The sequence below is a fragment of the Oxyura jamaicensis genome, chromosome 6 (genome assembly GCF_011077185.1).
Source record: "Oxyura jamaicensis isolate SHBP4307 breed ruddy duck chromosome 6, BPBGC_Ojam_1.0, whole genome shotgun sequence".
In the NCBI taxonomy this organism is placed as follows: Eukaryota; Metazoa; Chordata; class Aves; order Anseriformes; family Anatidae; genus Oxyura; species Oxyura jamaicensis.
In genome coordinates, this window is record NC_048898.1 from 22,144,004 (window position 1) to 22,159,993 (window position 15,990).

Consider the following 15,990-nt stretch of genomic DNA (forward strand, 5'->3'; position numbering starts at 1 on the left):
CCCAGTCTCTCCGAGACCTTTTCACACCTGGATTTGCCTCTGAGCAAGGCGTGCAGCAGAGACCCGGGTAGGGGAGAGCCGTGCCCACTGCAACGGGGCCGCTGGGGAGCAGGGCTGAAAGCAGCTGTCCCATGTCACAGCGTGGGAAGCCGAAGGAACGGGGAAGGCACACACCACCCACGTGCCATCGCTGTCCAGTCCCCCTGTGGTGGCTTTTTGGTGCTGGCTGAATGTGCTGAGGCTGTCCCTCCCTGTAGAGGAAAGTTGTTTTTCTCCCAGAAAGAGCGTGGAAGTGATGCAGGTAGGAGAGGGGACACAGCGTGAGCTTTGGGCAGGGTTCAATAGCTCAAGCCCCTGCCCGCTACCCTGGCCTGGGCTCTGCTGGTTCCCCCCAGGGACGCAGGGAGGAGCCCCTGGGGCTGTAGCAAAGCCCCAGGGTGGAGGTGGCAGCCCCAGCATGGGCTTAGTGTCTCCCTGGTGCTTGGTGTCTCAGCCCTGTTTGGGGACAATAACGAGCGCTCTGGGGTTTTCCTGCAGCCCCCTGCTCCAGCAGGGTCCGGGGATATCTGCAATGCGAGCTGTGAACCGAGAGATGATTTGATGTCAGACCTGACACGAGATGTCCCCACGGCAGCTCCAGTGGCTGCTGCTGCAGATGGGGCCAGCAGCTCCCCAAAAGAGGGGCGAGGGCGACAAGGCCCCCTTGTATGCACGAATGCAGAAGGGCTGGAAATACAAACAGGATTGGGGCTAAGGGCAAGGAGGGCCCCCAGCTGCAGGAACCCCCAGCGGCTCACGGGGATTTTTTTTTTGATCCCAAGAGCTGCTGGAAACCCGGCTGCACCGACAGCTCTCCCTTGCCGTGAACCAGCAGCATCGCCGTGCCCGGTGCCGGTCGGAGCAGCGGTGGCAGCACGGGAGCTGCAAGTGGCCGTGTGTGTGTGAGAGGCCAGGGCGGGCGTGCAAGCGGGGGGGAGAGGGGGCTCAGCGGGGGCCGCGCGCCCGCCGGGGTGTTAAGGAGAGAAACGCTTAAGGCTCCGCCGGTAGGAAATTAAAGCGGTCCATTTCGGGGATAGTTAGATGACGCCAGCGAGAAATAAAAGCCATCCATAAATTACATTATTCCTCCAGCCCTCTAATGACAGGAGCGATTAGTGCGCGAGCAGAGCCCTGAGCCCGTGTCTTGGGACTGCTCCGGCCATGGCGCTTGGTGCGGGAGAGATGGGACCCGAGTGCCGCCCTGCCCTGAGGACCAGAGGTAAATTCCCCGAGGAACAGGGGGGTCCCGGAGGGGGCTCTTCCTCCTGGCTGTCCCTCCGGGGGCAGCAGGGACGGGTGGCCCTGGGTTCCACGTCACCCCGTGGGGTGAGCCTTTCCCTGCCGTGTCCTGCGAGCGGGACAGCAGGCGCCAGCGTGGGGCCCACACCAGGCACCTTGCGGCGGGTCAGCCCCCTCAGCTGCTCGGTGGCAGGGCGAGGGATTCACCTCCAGGGCAGCTGGCTCCACAGGGGCGGGCAGGAGGCTTGGTTTTCCTCCCTGCTTTTTCCCTCCCGTAGCGTTTTGGGGCCCCGAGCAACAGCTTTGCTCCACCCCGAAGGCAGCCGCAGCGCTCGCAGTGGGTGAGCAATTGCTATAGAGACCAGCCGCAGAGCTTTGGGATCCTCCTGCCTGCCGGGGTGCCGCGGGCAGGTGGGCACTCCGCAGCTCCAGCACTTCTCACGGCCCCCGTGAGATGAGAAGTGCACGTCCCGGCACAGCGGCTGGGCAGTGGATGGGCAGGAGGAAAATCTCTGCAAGCTTTCCCCAGCCTAAAGCTCACACCGGCAAGGGGCCTGGTGTCAGCGCTAGTGTCCCGCTTAGTGGCGTGTACGGGCTGCTGGGACAGCCGGGCTGGGAGCGAGGGCAGGATGCGAGCGTGCGTGGCAGGTCCTGTGCCGTGCCTGTGTGCGTGCTGGGGTCCCGGGATGGGGATGGGATGGGGAAAGCCTCTGAGAGCACCTCAAGCTCCTTTTCTTGCCCGCACACGAGCACCCTGGGTGCGCGGCCGCCCCGCTCTGCCCGGCCCACACGTGCCAGCTGTCTGCAGCCCCCTGGCCAGCAGCAGCACACGATGGTCATGCCCCACTCCTCGCACAAGCACCGATGTCCTTCCCTGTGGGATCCGAGCCTGCTGCCCGTCCCCTGCTGCCCCCCAGCCCACCTCTTTCCCCTGCTGCTGCTGCTGCTGCTGCCGCCCCACGCGCCCACCCCTCCGCTTGCTGCCGCTGCTCCGCTGCCCGGTGGTGAGGCTGGGCTGGAAGCTGGGATGTCCCCAGAGCCGGGTCCCCAATGTCCCTGGGAAATCCTTGGTTGGGGTGGGGAACAGCAAGGAATGGGCTCCCACTGGGGTGGGGGCTCCCGGGGGGTCCCCCTGTGCCAATTATCCCTGCAGATGCTGCACCTTCCCAGGGCGATGGGAGCGTTGCCTGACCGCCTCGTCTGTCTGCTGCCTCCCTCCCTCCGCCGTCTGTCCTCCCCTGCCTCGGCCCTCTTTGCTGTCCTGGCTTGTTCACAGCTCTTCCACGCCGAGGGATTGCCTCTCGTGGGGCTTGGTGGCCTTTCCTAAACGGAGGCTGAGCTCCTGGGGGTCTCCGCTGGCAGGGAGGTGGGACGGTGACCCCCAGCAGCCGGGGCGGAGGTGGGCACCGGGGGCGATGCTGCCATGGCCAGGCTGGATTTTGCCAGTGGAGGGGCCGGGACCGAGGCTTCAGCAGCTGCCGCTGAATCCCCGTAGCCGGAGACAGATCGGGGGCCATGGGGAATTCGTGGCCCAGGATTAATTGGCAGGAAGCTCGTCGCCTTGGCCGGCAGCTGATTGCCGCAGACACCGCTGCATAATTCATGGGCGGTCGCAACTTCGGCCAAGGTGTGCGGGTCCTGCCCCACGTGGCTGGAGATGCTGTGCGGGGGGATTTGCTCCTTGAGCATCACGCCTCGTGGTGCGGGACACGATGAGGGGCCACCACGGGCTGTGCCAGGTCCACACGGAGCCGAGCCTCCTGCCTTTGCCCCGTGATTCGGGCACCAGGCGGTGGCACCAGCCCGAAGGACAGCAGAGACCCCGTTAGCGGAGCCACCCCCCCCCTCCTCGCTGGCTCCGTTCATTAGCGGTGTTTTCATTAGGAGAAGTGGTTTGGTTTCATTTAAGCCAAATTGCTGTGCTTGGGAGATGATAAATCCATCTGCTGGCAAATCGCTCTCCCGCCGCCGGCACGGATCCCGGCCCCGGGCTTTAATCGTGCCGCAGATGAATGAGCCTCCAGCAAAATGAATCTCCCTGCCCTGCCCGGGGGGGGGCTGAGCGGGCAGCCCCAGCACCACGGTGAGGGGCTCCAGCTTGGGCTGGGGGATGGAAATCCTCTGCTAAGGGGTTGCTGAGCCCCCGGGGTGGGTTTTGCTTGAAATCGGCTCGTTTGGAGACAGCCCGGCAGGATGGGAGCCGGGGGCAGGAGGGCTGCCTCGTTCTCCATGAGCTGCTGGGGGACAGGGGGCCTCACCTTCAACGTCTCTGAATTTTGGTCTCTCCAAACGTTTCTCCTCTGGTGTGGGCAGTGCCCATGGGCTGGGGCGCCATAGGTGTGCGGGGCTGTGCGCGCACCTCCCGGGCTCATCTCCGTCTGCCCCTCGATCCAGCCCCAGCCCCATTTTGGCAGGAGCTGCCCAGTTTCTGGACCTGCTGTGTCAGGAATCCCCAGCTCTGGCACGGCACTGGCACTGCTGCAGCTCGGTGTCTCGTCCACGCTGCTCCTGCTCCCTCATTTGGGGACACTGGGGCTGGGCTGGCTGTGGCGGTGTGGCCGCCTGCAGGCAGAGGGTGCTCGGGGGAGCAGAGGAGAGAGGACAGGGTGTTTCTGGCCAGGATACCCCATGCCACGTCCCCTCGGCCCCATTGCAAGATGGCAAGATGATGAGAGACTGGCAGGACCCGTCACCGAGCCTCCCTGGGGCAGAACAGGGCCTCTTGCTCCTGTCTCCCTTACCTGCCCCTTCCCATCCCCAAACCGTGCCCCCCAGACCCTGCAGGAGCCAGGGAGACCCTCAGCTGCTCTCGCCCGGTCTGCAGACACCCAAACCGCAGCGGGGTGAGACGAGAGGCGGCCCGCTCCCTAACGAGATCAGGCGATGAGAAGCTGCTCCTGGCCCCTTCGGATAATTGCTTCTTCCTAGATTGCGTTTTGAAAAATTGCATCTCTTACAGAAAGCCCCCAGAGCAATGATCCACCCAGCCCTCCGTCACCACGGGATTCCCCCTGGGGCCCTTGGTGGTGGTTTGCTGGCCCCCTCTGCGTGTCCCCTGGTGTCCCCAGGAGGTGTGTGGCTGGGCTGGCCGGCCCTTGATGGCTCTCAAGTTGCTCTGGGAGGAAATCCTGATGTGTTTTTAATGGTGTGATTTAGCAAAGGCTGGATGGGTCTTCCCAGAGGGGAGGGAGCATGGAGAGGGCCGGATTGTGCCGGACTCCCTGTGCCAGTTGTGCTCGGGTGTCCCTTTGTCCCCATGCTCCTGCCCTGCAGACCCTGGTGAGCAGCCGCCCATCCTGGTGTGCTCGGGGGGCACGCGGGTGGGCACAGCACCCCCAGCTCTGCGCACACCTGCGGGGACCTCAGAGGGACGAACGCTGGTGCTGGGTTTTGGGTCACACATGGGGCTCATGCAGCACATCAAGGGGTGCCGTGGCACGCTGTGGCTGACCCCGGTGTCCCTTGGGGACCTCTCATCCCTCTGCCAGATGCTGACACCAGCCCTCGGGCACCTCTTTGTCCCCCTGGAGACGGCGCCGCAGCGGCAGAGCCCAGCCCTGCACCACCAGTGCTGACCCGAGCACATTTCCCCGGCGCGTCTCCCCTCGGCGGTGCGAAGTGAGTCACTGCCAGGCTCCAGGAATCACTCATGTCATTTCCCCCTTTGCCGCAAAGTCATTAATGCGAGCGGAATAATTCGTTGCGTAACTCGGAGGCTGGGCGCGAGCGCTGCTCTGGGGGTGACGCCTGCCCGGCTCCCCCCTTTGCCCCCCGGGGTCAGGATGGGAGCGGACAGCGAGGTGCCACCGTCCCCCGGGACCATCCCGGCCCCGCTGGGGTCACGGTGTCACGGGCGCACGGTGCCGGCAGCGATGCTGGCAGCTCCCCGGGAGGTTTTCCCAAAAGGGCCGAGTCCTGCCCAGAGCCCGGCGGGGTGAGATGTTTGGCATTGCCTCGGCGCCTGCTCTTCCTCGTGTGGCTCCTGCAAGGGGCTCCGTGGGGTCAAGGAGTGTCCCCCCCCTTGGTTCTGGTGTGCGTGCTGCTGCTCCCCGGGGAGCCCTCACTGGAGATGCTCTCCCTGGTAGGGTCAGGTCCCCCCCTGCACAGGGAGCGGGGAGAAGGGCAGGGAAACTGTTCAGTCCCTAAAATGCCTCATAGAGGGTGCCCTCCGCCCCTCCCAGGGTGAATTTCCTTCTGTCCCGCGCCCAGCCAGGCATTAACCCATTAACCCGAGGATGCTGCGATGGGAGATGGGGACCCTGAGAGGGCTGGGCTGAGAGCAGGAGGATTTAGCGACGGGAGGGGACGTGGCTGGGGGCTGCGTGGGGGCCAGCGGTGTGGGACGGGCAGGAGGGAGGTGGCCGTGTCCCAGCAGTCCCCTGGGAGGGATGGGGCAGGGAGGGAGGCGATGGTGTCCAGTATTTAAAAGAAACCCATTGGAAACCCCACATCTCACTGGGGTCGGGGTGCCCAAGGTGCACGGGGACCCAGGGACCCCCCCAGCCCCGGGACGCCACGCGTCTCCCTCCCCGCTGTTTGTTTCCTCAGCCCGCCCTGCTGTAATTACAGCCCGCTGTCACTCGCCCGTAATACGTCTTCGCTTTTATCACTGCTTAATTAAATAACCGTGGGGAAGTGAGGGGCCGTTAACCCCTCGTTTGCTGGCACGAACAACCCCGGAGTGCTGGGGAGGTTGCTCGGGGCTGGCAGAGGGGGACAGGGAGGGCTGCTGGGGGGGGTGCAGCCGAACGAGGGTACCCCCGTGTCCGTGCTAGTGAAGAAGTGTTGGCATTTGTTGTCTGGGGTCAGCGGGGGTGTCTCAGCAGGGCAGCTGATCACAGTCCTTGGCGGGACGCTGGAGGATGCAGGGGGTGACAAAGGTGCAGGTGGGCCCGTGCTATGGGGTGGGAAAGGGTCCGCGGGCTGGGGAGCTGGCAGGCCTCTCCAGAATCCTGGGAGCCACCTCTGGCCGCAATTAGCTGCTGCTAACGAGACATTGGGCTTGGAAATGCTAAATCTGGGGATGGTGAGATTCTGGGGATGCTTTGTGGCAGGGTGCTGTGGGCTGGGGGTTCGGAGGTGAGCAGGGACAGGAGAGCAGGGGGCGACCTGCAGTTCTGGGGTGCCGGTGCCTCTCCTCCTCCTGGCGCAGGAGCTGAGCGCTGCCAAGCCCTCATCCCGGATTTGCAGCCCTGACTTTGTGGCTTTGCGCAGATCAAAGCCTGGGGGGCATCTCTCATCTCGGCTTACCTGGGCCCTGCCTGCCCCCCAGCCCGGCGTGCGGGGGGATTTGGAGGCAATCCTGGCAGCCGGAGGCTGCTGGCTAATTATAGCAGAGCCTCTCGCTCCGTGGGAACCACGGCAAATCGTCCCTCGAGCCCAGGCAGCGATGGTACAAATCTGCTGCTAATTAGACTCGAAAGTCCTCCCGTGAGCTCAGGCGCGGGATGGATATTTGATTATTAACATATTTATTTTGGAGCCTCTCGGCAGGTCTGGCACAAGGAGGCTGCGCTCTCCCCAGCATGCTCGCTCCTGTCAGGGGCACCTGGGGGCTCCTGGGGACGGGGTGGCTGCTCAGCCCCGTGTGCTTGTTTTTGGGGTGTCCCAGCAAGGTGCGTGCTGTGGGGACAGTGACGGTGCTGGAGCAGAGGGGTTTGCTCTGTCATCTTGGATCTGCTGTCTGGGGGACCCAAAGGGAGCCCCCATTTTTTAGGGGGGGTGTCCGGCTGTGCGTCTGCTCCCTCCTGGTGCTGATCCATCGCTCACCTGGCTGTGGGGCTGGGAGCTCCTGACCCTTGTGCCGAGGTTGGACACCAGGAAAGTGTTTTTCTCACCAGGGCTGGAGGGAGCTGAGCACCACGGCCCAACACCAACCGCCTGCCACGGCACCCCCGGGAGAGCCTCCCTCCCTGCGGCAGAGGCAGGCAAACAGAGACCGTAGCACCGCTTCTGAAACAACCCAAAATAGCTTTCCTGTCCCCAAAACGTCAGTTTAACACGCCATACGCTGGGGCTCCCCCCGGGGCTTGCAGCAGGCTGAGCGCATGCCCTGGAGGTGCCCTGTGGCCGGGGGGGGGCGGGGGGGGGGGGGGTGAGCCTGCCCTTGGGGCAGGAGCGGGCAGGGGGCGAGGGTTGGCATGGGGGGCATCAGTCCCAAGCATTTGGGGTTGGGGCTGGAGAAAGCCACCCCTGGATCCCCCCCAGGCAGGTTGTCACCCATCGGGGGTGCCAGGCCAGCTGGGGGGCTGCTGGTATGGGGACATCCGGGGGGAAAAGCCATCTCCAGCATCCCTCCCTGCAGCATCTCCCCCGCGGGCAGGGTCAGCGATGGGAACGGGGAGCGGGCCCCTTGTTGCAGCACTGGCGTTATTCATAGCAGCAAACACTCTCTGTGCCTTCAAGCTGAGTCTGTTCTGGGGGAGATCCCTGCCTTTTGAATAATATTTCCCCTCCCTGGGATCCCTGGGGCACCTTATCTCACTCTCCCAGCTGTGCAGCCGCTGTGTGCCAGAGTTCCCGGTGCTCGCAGCCTGGCTCCGGCTGCACCGAGGGGTCCACGCTGCCAGCCCACGGACACCCCCAGGACCCACGTGCCTGGGAGGTGAGGTGACATCCCTGGCACCTCTGTCCCCGCTGTCCCCACCTCCCGTCACCCCGCCGAGCTGGCGCTGATTGCACGGAAATGAGCCCGGTGCCGTCTCTCGGTTATCGGAGCACAGCCTGTGCGTAATTGCACGGGGCTTGTCAATTTGTGTCTGGCAGGTTTGGGGACGGGGGGGCTGTAACAAGGTGCTGCTCCCATCCCTGGGGCCAAGCTGAGGACGGGGAATCTTGGCCAGGCTCTGGGGGCATGGGAAAGTGTGGGGTGCTGTGCTGGGGATGGGAACCCTGCTGACCCCCCGTGGGGTGCCGTGGGCATGCAGCTGGGTTGGTTTGCATCCAAGGGGCAAAAAGCTGCTGGCCCCACTGCTGCTGTTTTGGGATTAGGAGATGCTGTGTCTGTGCTCTTTGAGGGTCTCAGGGTGGTCTCGGGGTGCACCCGTGGCTGGGATGAAGGAGCCAGCCTGCCCCGTCCCCCCCCTCCCCAGGTGCGATGCATTATTCACACCCCGCAGGCAGGGGTGCCGCAGCCCGCCCGTGTGCTGCGGAGCACAGAGAGCTTTTCTGTGTAAATCCTTGAAATATTTAGCAGAACTGACTTAAAAATACAGCCTGGGAGGAGTCTTGGTATAACTTGGGGGCTGGGACGGGAGCAGCTCGGCTCCCGTGGACCGGTGATGGGTGTGATGGATGCCCCGGCGTGGTGCTCGGGGGGCTTTGGCTGGAGATGCTGGTGGAGCTGGTGTCTGTCTGTCATCTTTGGGTCTTTCTGGACACGTCCCTCTCCCCAGCCCCCTGCCACCAGTGCCAGGCTGCTGCCCCACCTCCCGCTGCGTGCCAGCCACGGGCAGGATGGCAGTCGGGGCTGGCAGCCTCGGGGCCGGGCTCCTTCCCTGGCAGCGCCTCCCCGAGCAGCCGGATCGCGCCACATGCATTTTTTAACAAGCTCCACCAGCTGGGAACGAGCCGAGCTGTCACGGCAGGTCGCTGATCAAAGCCAGACGTGCAGTGGCAGCCCGCGGGAGGGTGGCCCTGCATGCCACCCCTCTCCATCAGCACTTACCCTGGCAAAGCGTCTCAGGATCCAGCAGCATCGCGGGCTGCACGTGTGCTGCCCCTGCACCCTGGGCACAGCGGGATGTCTGCCCCGCTCCGTGCCGTGCTCAGCTTCCTCCTGTCCCCGCTGCATCCCCAGACCAGGGGACAGGGCCACCAAAGGGCCCCTGCAGCTTGTGGTGCACCTGCTGAACCCCCGGGCTGTGACAGCGCATCCCATGTCAGATGCGCTGCAAATCCTGCCTGCTAATAGCTATGCAAATTACCTCATTAGCTGCCTTATTTATTTCCTCCGGCATCGTGTTTTCGGCACTTCCCTGCATCCCGGAGGCTGCAGATCCCCGGGGCTGGGAGGAGGAAGGAGGCAGTGTGACCAGGGCTGGAGGGACACCCCGACATGGTGCTGTTGGGGACCAGGGGCTGGAGTCATGCCCCTCCTCATCCCTTTTGCCCCAGTTCTGGGGTTCTCGAGCCCCCTCCAGTCTGGGGTGCTTGTGGCCCTCCGTCCTCCCCCAGAAAGGTGATGCTGGATTTAGACCCCTGAGCACCAGCTCTCAGCGCCGGGGTAGGAATATCTATCCCATATGTGTCCCAGTGTGTCTGTGTCCGTGCTGGGTGGCTCTCTGCCACCTGAGAGCATTTTCCAGGGGTGTTCAGATGCCCATGGCACTGTGACAGTGGGATGGGCATTGCCTGGGCACGAGGACCCCGTACAAGTGCCAGCCCTGCATACCTTGCCCCAGCCACCCCACGGGCTTGTCTGCGCCGTGCCGAGCCACCTGCCAGCGCTGTGCCTGCTCCCCCTGCTGCTGTTTACCTTTGATTTCCCCTCTCTCTTCGCGGCTGTGCCGATGAATATTTCATGGCAGGGAAGCAGCACAAATTCCCCCGGCTGCTCCCTGCCCCCAGCGCTCTCCTGGCAGCCCCACGGCCGTGGCCTGGGGAGGCTGTGGCTGCGAGAAGGTTTGGGGGACCAGGGCAGGGAGGAGGGTGAGGACTGTGGTGCGTGTCCCCTCCCCGACAGAGCTGTCACTGTCCCTGCACGGGACTGCCAGCACCGTAGTGGCCACGCACACACGGCTTTCGCCCTCCTCGTGCATCCTTGCACCGCCTTGTTAGGTGGACACACTTGCCTGCCTGCTCTGACACATCTGTACACGTCCCCCGCTGTCCCCCGTGTGCCACCAGCCAGCAGAACGAGCCATGTCCCCAGCTCACCTCCCCGTGGCCGTGCCGCTGGTTCTGCGCTGTGCGGGGGCTCCTCTTAGCGTCAGGCAGCAGCAGCAACACGGAGCCACCGCACGGCCTTGTCACCCCTCGGGCTTTGTCACCCCTCGGGGCTTGTCACCACGCAGGTGGCACAGGGAGGGGACAGTCCCTGGGCTCAGCCCGGGGGGTCCCTGCGAGCTTCTGCCTGCTGTCATTGCACGAGCCACCCCGGGAGAGCCGAGGGCTGAACCGGAGGGGTGATGCTCCTTTGGGAACCCCTCTCCAGTTCCAGACTGGTTTAGCACCCAAGGGTGCTGGTGGGGCAGCCAGGGCTGGGGGGTGACATCGGTGCTGGGCTCTTCTCCCCAGCCGTGTCCCCAAGGCCACCGTGGGGTGCTCTGCGCATGCAGTTTTGGGGCACCTATCCCCCATGGACATCAGGGCGCGCAGGATGGCGCTGGCATCTCCCACCTGCCGTGGACCTGCTCCCGAGGAGCAGGGCGGTGGGTTTGGGATTTATCTGCCAACTTTGCTGCTGTCGTGTCCTGTGGGCTCTGGCACCCTCCTGTGGCTGTTTGCCACCTCTCCGGTGTCCCACGGGTTTTTTGCGTGCTGGGCACCACAGGCGAGGACGAGGGTCTGGGCACCCTGACCTGTCCCCGTGGGGTGGCAGGAGGGGACTGGGCACTGTGGCAGCCCCAGTTTCTGAGCTTTTGGCTGACAGGGATAGGATGCCTCTTCTTTTGGGGAGCAAGGGGTGAGGTTACCCCATACCAGCCCCTGGGGGGGGCTCCTGCCCTGTCCCTTGGGGCTCCTGGCTGGGACAACTGCGGGGACCGGGCACTCTGGCTGTGCCTGGCCGGATCGTGCCTGCACAGCCTTTCCATCTCCAAGGGAGCAGAATCTATAATTTCCATCAAGTCCCTTTTTCTTCGCTTCCTCCCCCATTAATAAGAGATGAAGCTCATGAGATAATAGAGCCTGGATGGATGCGGAGCTGCGATCCTGCTGGCGCGGGGTGTGGAAGCGATGCGGAGCAGGAACCGCAGCTGGGAAAATGGGACTCAGGGAAGGGACGTGCTTGCCAGTAGGCACGGAGCATCTCGGGCTGGCTCTGGGAGCCGGGAAATCCCACCGCTGCCACGCGCCAGACTCTCTCCTGGCTCTGACATACCGTGCAGACTAGCAGCTCACTGCCAGGCTGAGCTTTGGAGCGAGCAGCTCTGAGTCCGGGCAGTGTGGGAGCCTGAATCCTCTTCCTCTCATCCTTGTACCTCTTCTCCTTCCCTGTGTGGAGCCTGCTGGAGGTACCTGGAGATGCAGGGTGCTCGCCGTGCTGGATGCCTGGGGATGTAGGATGCTCGCTGCGCCGGACGGATGATGCTCAGGGATGCAGGATGCTCACAGCGCTGTGTGGTCGATGCCCAGGGATGCAGGACGGTCTCCGTGTCGGCTCCCCTCCGGAAGGAGCATCCTTCGCAGCTCTTGGAGAGAGGCGGCCCCGGGATGCAGCAGTGCCTCATTGGCCAGCGGGACCTGTGGAGCCTGCGGGTTGCCATACCAACCTGCCTCGGCTCCCGGGGCGTGAAGTGCCGGGTCGAGCTGGTGCCAAGGGGCGGACCACGAGCCGGGGGCAAGCTGGGGCTCTGCCAGCCGGGAGGTGCCCGCCTGCTTCTCCCAGAGGCTCCCCAGCCCCGAGCATCCCCCGGCCGCTGCTCCCCACCTCTCCCTGCACCTTTTTTGCAGAGGGGGCAGCGGGCCGGCAAGGCTCTGGGGGTCTCAGCCTGGCACCCCACTGACTGCCCTGCAGCCGGCGGTGAGATTTGGTGCACCTCAACCCGGGGAGAGCCATCCCCGGGGGCACCTCGGCTGGCAGCCCGGCCTCCCGGGACCATCCCGGCACAAAACTTCCCGGCTGCCTGCCTGCCACCCGGGAGCAGGGCCTGGAGGCTGCCGCGCTGCCGCTGCCCTCCCTGCAGGGCTGCTGCACCCGCCGCTGATGCCCACGGGCTCGCTGCGGGCGAGGAAGGCTCTGTCCTGCCCCGGGCATCGCCGGGTGCTTGGAGGAGCCGGGGGCTGTTTGGTGGCTGGGTTCGGGGGGGTGGCGGCCGGGTCCCTCCCCAGCGCTGCGAGCTGGAGCCATGAGCCACTGCCAGCAGCGCTGCAAGAGGCAGCTGGGCCGGGTGATCCGCTCCTTCTACCAGTTCGTCACCGGGACCCTCTCCCAAGGTAGGTGCCGCCCTGGGGGCAGGGGGCTCCGTGCTGCGGGAGGGGGGCTCTGTGGGGCCGTGTCTGCGGGGTCATTTGGGGAGGGGGGCGTTTGGGTGCTGAGAGATTCAGCCCCAGGAAGGGGGGGTCGCAGCGTGCTCCATGGGGGGCAAGGCGAAAGATGCTTGTAGGGGTAATGAGAGCCCCCAGAGGTGTCCTGAGGACTTGGGGTGCCAGGAATATTTTAGCTGGGGAGGGGACCGCTGTGCACATCCATTGCAGCTGGCGTGCCCCTCCCTGATGCCCCAGGCGTTCTCTGCACCCTCCGGGCTGCAGGAGGAGCCCTGGGTGTGCCCAGGGCTGGGGCAGGGACACAGCCTGGGTGCCCTGGTCCTGCCCCTCCGCCCTGGGATGCCACCTGGCCTTGGGGACAGTGCTGTGTGCCCCTCAGTTGGATGGCACAGCCATGGCAGGACCTGCAGCCCTCCCTGAGCCTCCTCTGCAGCCCAGCCAGCCGGCCAAGCCCCCCTTCCCTCCCCGTGTCTGGTCAGGGCAAGGGGCCACCTCCTAACTGCTGTGGGCACGGCTCGGGGAGGTCATGGTGTGCCTGTGTGTGCTGGGACCCTGGGGACAGCGGCAGTCCCTGCTTCGGGGCAAAGCCCTGAGCTGCTCTTGGGGTGCAAGCGGAGCAGGAGCCGCCCTCATGCCCAGGATGCCCAGGAGCTGGGAGCACAGGGAAGGCCTTGCTGGGCCAACGTGGCCACGTCACTCCTTGGAACAGGGCTGGCACTCGCACCGCCTTCTCCAGGATCCAGTCTGCCCACAGAAATCCTGCCGGGCTCCGTCCCCTCCTCATCAGCGTGTCTCCTGGCCCCTGGGGCACAGGGAAGGCGGGGCACCTGTGGTGCAGCTCTGGGGCCGGTGACAAGGCTGTGGGGACACTGGAGTGCCATCTCCCACCTGAGCCATGCCAAGGTGCCATGCCACCCACTGCCCACATGTCCCATAGCAGCGCTGGGACTGTCCCCATGTCCATCGGGCACCATCCTGCTCGTCCTGAGCAGAGGATGAGTCAGCTGAGCGCGGGTGCGAGGGCAGAGCTGTGGGTGACGGGAGGACCTCGGGGTGCTCCAGTCCCCCAACATGCAGGGATGTCCCCCAGGTCCTCGTCCTGCTGCTCTGGGCTTCCCTACGCATCCCAGCTGGGCCCTATGGGGCTGATCCACAGCAGGTGTCCCCCACGTGCAATGCTGAGCAGCCCCAAGGGCTTGTCCCCATGATGTCCCCGTGGCCATGCCAGGCTGGGACAGGCACAGAGGACAGGGCTGGCAGCAGGGCATGGGTTGCCACTGCTCGCCCTCTTCTTGGGGTCCTCTTGTACTGGGGAAAAGCCGGAGGGGGTGGAAATCCCAAGCTGGGCAGGTCTGTGCCACCCCAAGGCTTGGAGTTTGGGGCTGGGATGTAGGGTTTGCACAGCATCTCCTCCACCCCAGCCAGTGCTCCGGTCCACATGGTGAGGGGGTGCTGTCCCCCTCCAAACTCTGCGCCCCCCATCTGCCCTTTTTTGGGGGGATGAGCCCTTCTGCCCTCCCTACGCAGGCTAAAGAGATGTCAGAGCTCACCGGGGAGGGCACCAGGTGCCCGGCCGCAGGGACCTGGGGGGGGGGCATGCCCCCCAGCCGGGCACCCTGGGGAGCAAGGCAAGGGCAGGTCACCGATGGGGGGGAAAGAGAAATGACTCAATCAATTAACCAGATTAAAACTGTGACTTCACCTCCCCGAAATAGCATTTCGCCAATATTTTAATGTGCTTATTAATAATCTGCTCGCGCTCTGATTAGCAGCGAGGTAATAAGGGATCGGCTGCAACCTAAATTTAACTCTCCCTAATGGATGATGGCCCCGAGAACCAAAAAAATAAGAGAGGCTCCTATCCATCAGGCTGCCCCCCAGGGGGCTCGGCAGCACCTGAGGGAGCTGGGCAGATGTCACCCAGCTCTGCTGGGGACGTGACCCGGCTGGTCCCATGGCACGTCCCGGGGGACAGCCAAACCCCACTGCGCCCCAGCACCCTGTGGCACTGGGCTAGGGGCACCCGTCCTGTGGTCAGGGCGTGTGATTTTCCCCTAAGAGATGGTTTCCTTGGAACAGGGGTGAAAACCCTGCTCCCTCCCCACCTGCTCCCCCTCTCCAGCAGCATCCCGTGCCCAGCTGCAGGAGGATGGGGACGGGGACCAGCTCTGGGTTTTGTCCCACGTGCGCCCCTGGCACACGGTGTGAACAGAGCTGCTTTGGGGCAAGAAACCCTGCTGCTGGCACTGCTCTTTATACACAGCGGGTGGCTGGCGGGGGGGGTAATTTTAGCTGGGTGGCAGGGCCGGGCTTCTGGCAGTGCTGGAGCATCAGGGTGGGGGTGGCTGGGGGGGGGGGAATGGCTTCCCGGCTGTTATTGTCACAGCCCAAAGTGGGACGGGTGGCACGGACACGTGGGAATGTGTCATGGGCACGCGCTGGGGGTACTGAAATGCGGGGAGAGTGGTTTGGGGACTGGAGGTGTCTCAGGCACGTGTGCAGGTTGTCCTCTGGGGTTTGGGGCTCGTGAACATTGGACTGTGGCACTGCCTGTTGTCCCCTGGCATTGCAGGGCAGGAGCCAGGCAGGTGGGTCTGGCTCCAAGCCGAGAAAAGATGAGGCTGATCCCAAATGCAGGGGGTCAGGGGATGAGCTGCTCGCGCCTCTCTGCCAGACCCAGCTCTCCAGGCAGGCAAGGCCGATGCGGAGATGCCTTCCTTCGAGGCACGGTGTCTGCAGCAAGGACGGGCACGCGTGTCCCGGCGGACATCCCGGCACTGGCTGCTGCTGGGCTGCAGCATCATCCCCCGGGGGATCCCAGTTTCCAGGACTCCCAGCTCCACCAGTGGGGTGACATCGAGGAGCTGAGCCCTTCCTCAGCCAGGGATCTTCCTGCTGGGGTCACCGGGAGCTGGCAAACTCGGAGCAGCCTTCGTGCCACGGCGATGGCCACACGTGTAGCGAGCCCTGCCCGTGCTCGGCCCCCCTCAGCCCCCTGCTTCGCTGCTCTGCCTGATGGTGCCAGGCTCCCCCCGGGGCCGGCAGGGTTATTTTTAACTGTTTGCCATGTGCTGCCTGAGCACAATTAAGGTAATTGGTTTGGGAGCCTGGCTCTCACACGCCGCCCCCAATTACCTGCCTGCGTGCCCGCCTCCCTGCCCGCCGTGGCCGGCTCCCGTGGCGGGGGCTGCCGGGGCAGGGCTGCCCCAGATAGCGTGGTGGGGCTGGGGGTGCTGAGCGGCTGCTGGGGATGGAGCCATGGAGAGGACATCCCTGCACAACGACAGCCTGCTCTATGCCTCCCTGATCGCCATCCTCCTGCTCATCTCTTATTGGTTCACCACCCGCTGCTTCAAAATCATCAGCGGCATCGAAGGTACAGGGTTGGGGACGTGGGGGCCATCCCGTCCCCTCCACAAGCCAGGTGGTGGGGTGACTTGGGTACTTGGTGCGGAAGAGGGAGATCAGGGACCTCTCCCTGGGGCACCTCGTTGTGCTCCCGAGGCACTTGATGACCTCCTGTCCTGGTCCTGCTGCATGAGAGCAGCCGGTGCCTGCTGCGGG

The 15,990-nt window shown here is 64.6% G+C and overlaps 1 protein-coding gene across 1 annotated transcript in view; it reads left to right on the forward strand.

Annotated features, from left to right (window-relative positions):
* Positions 1-789: 789 nt before the first annotated feature.
* Positions 790-15,990, forward strand: part of KCNIP2 (potassium voltage-gated channel interacting protein 2) — a 28,232-nt gene continuing 13,031 nt past the window's right edge. The window contains exon 1 of the mRNA XM_035329689.1: positions 790-1,258. Coding sequence (XP_035185580.1) covers positions 1,201-1,258 — 58 coding nt within the window. The 5' untranslated portion in view covers positions 790-1,200. The remainder of the gene's footprint in view (positions 1,259-15,990) is intronic.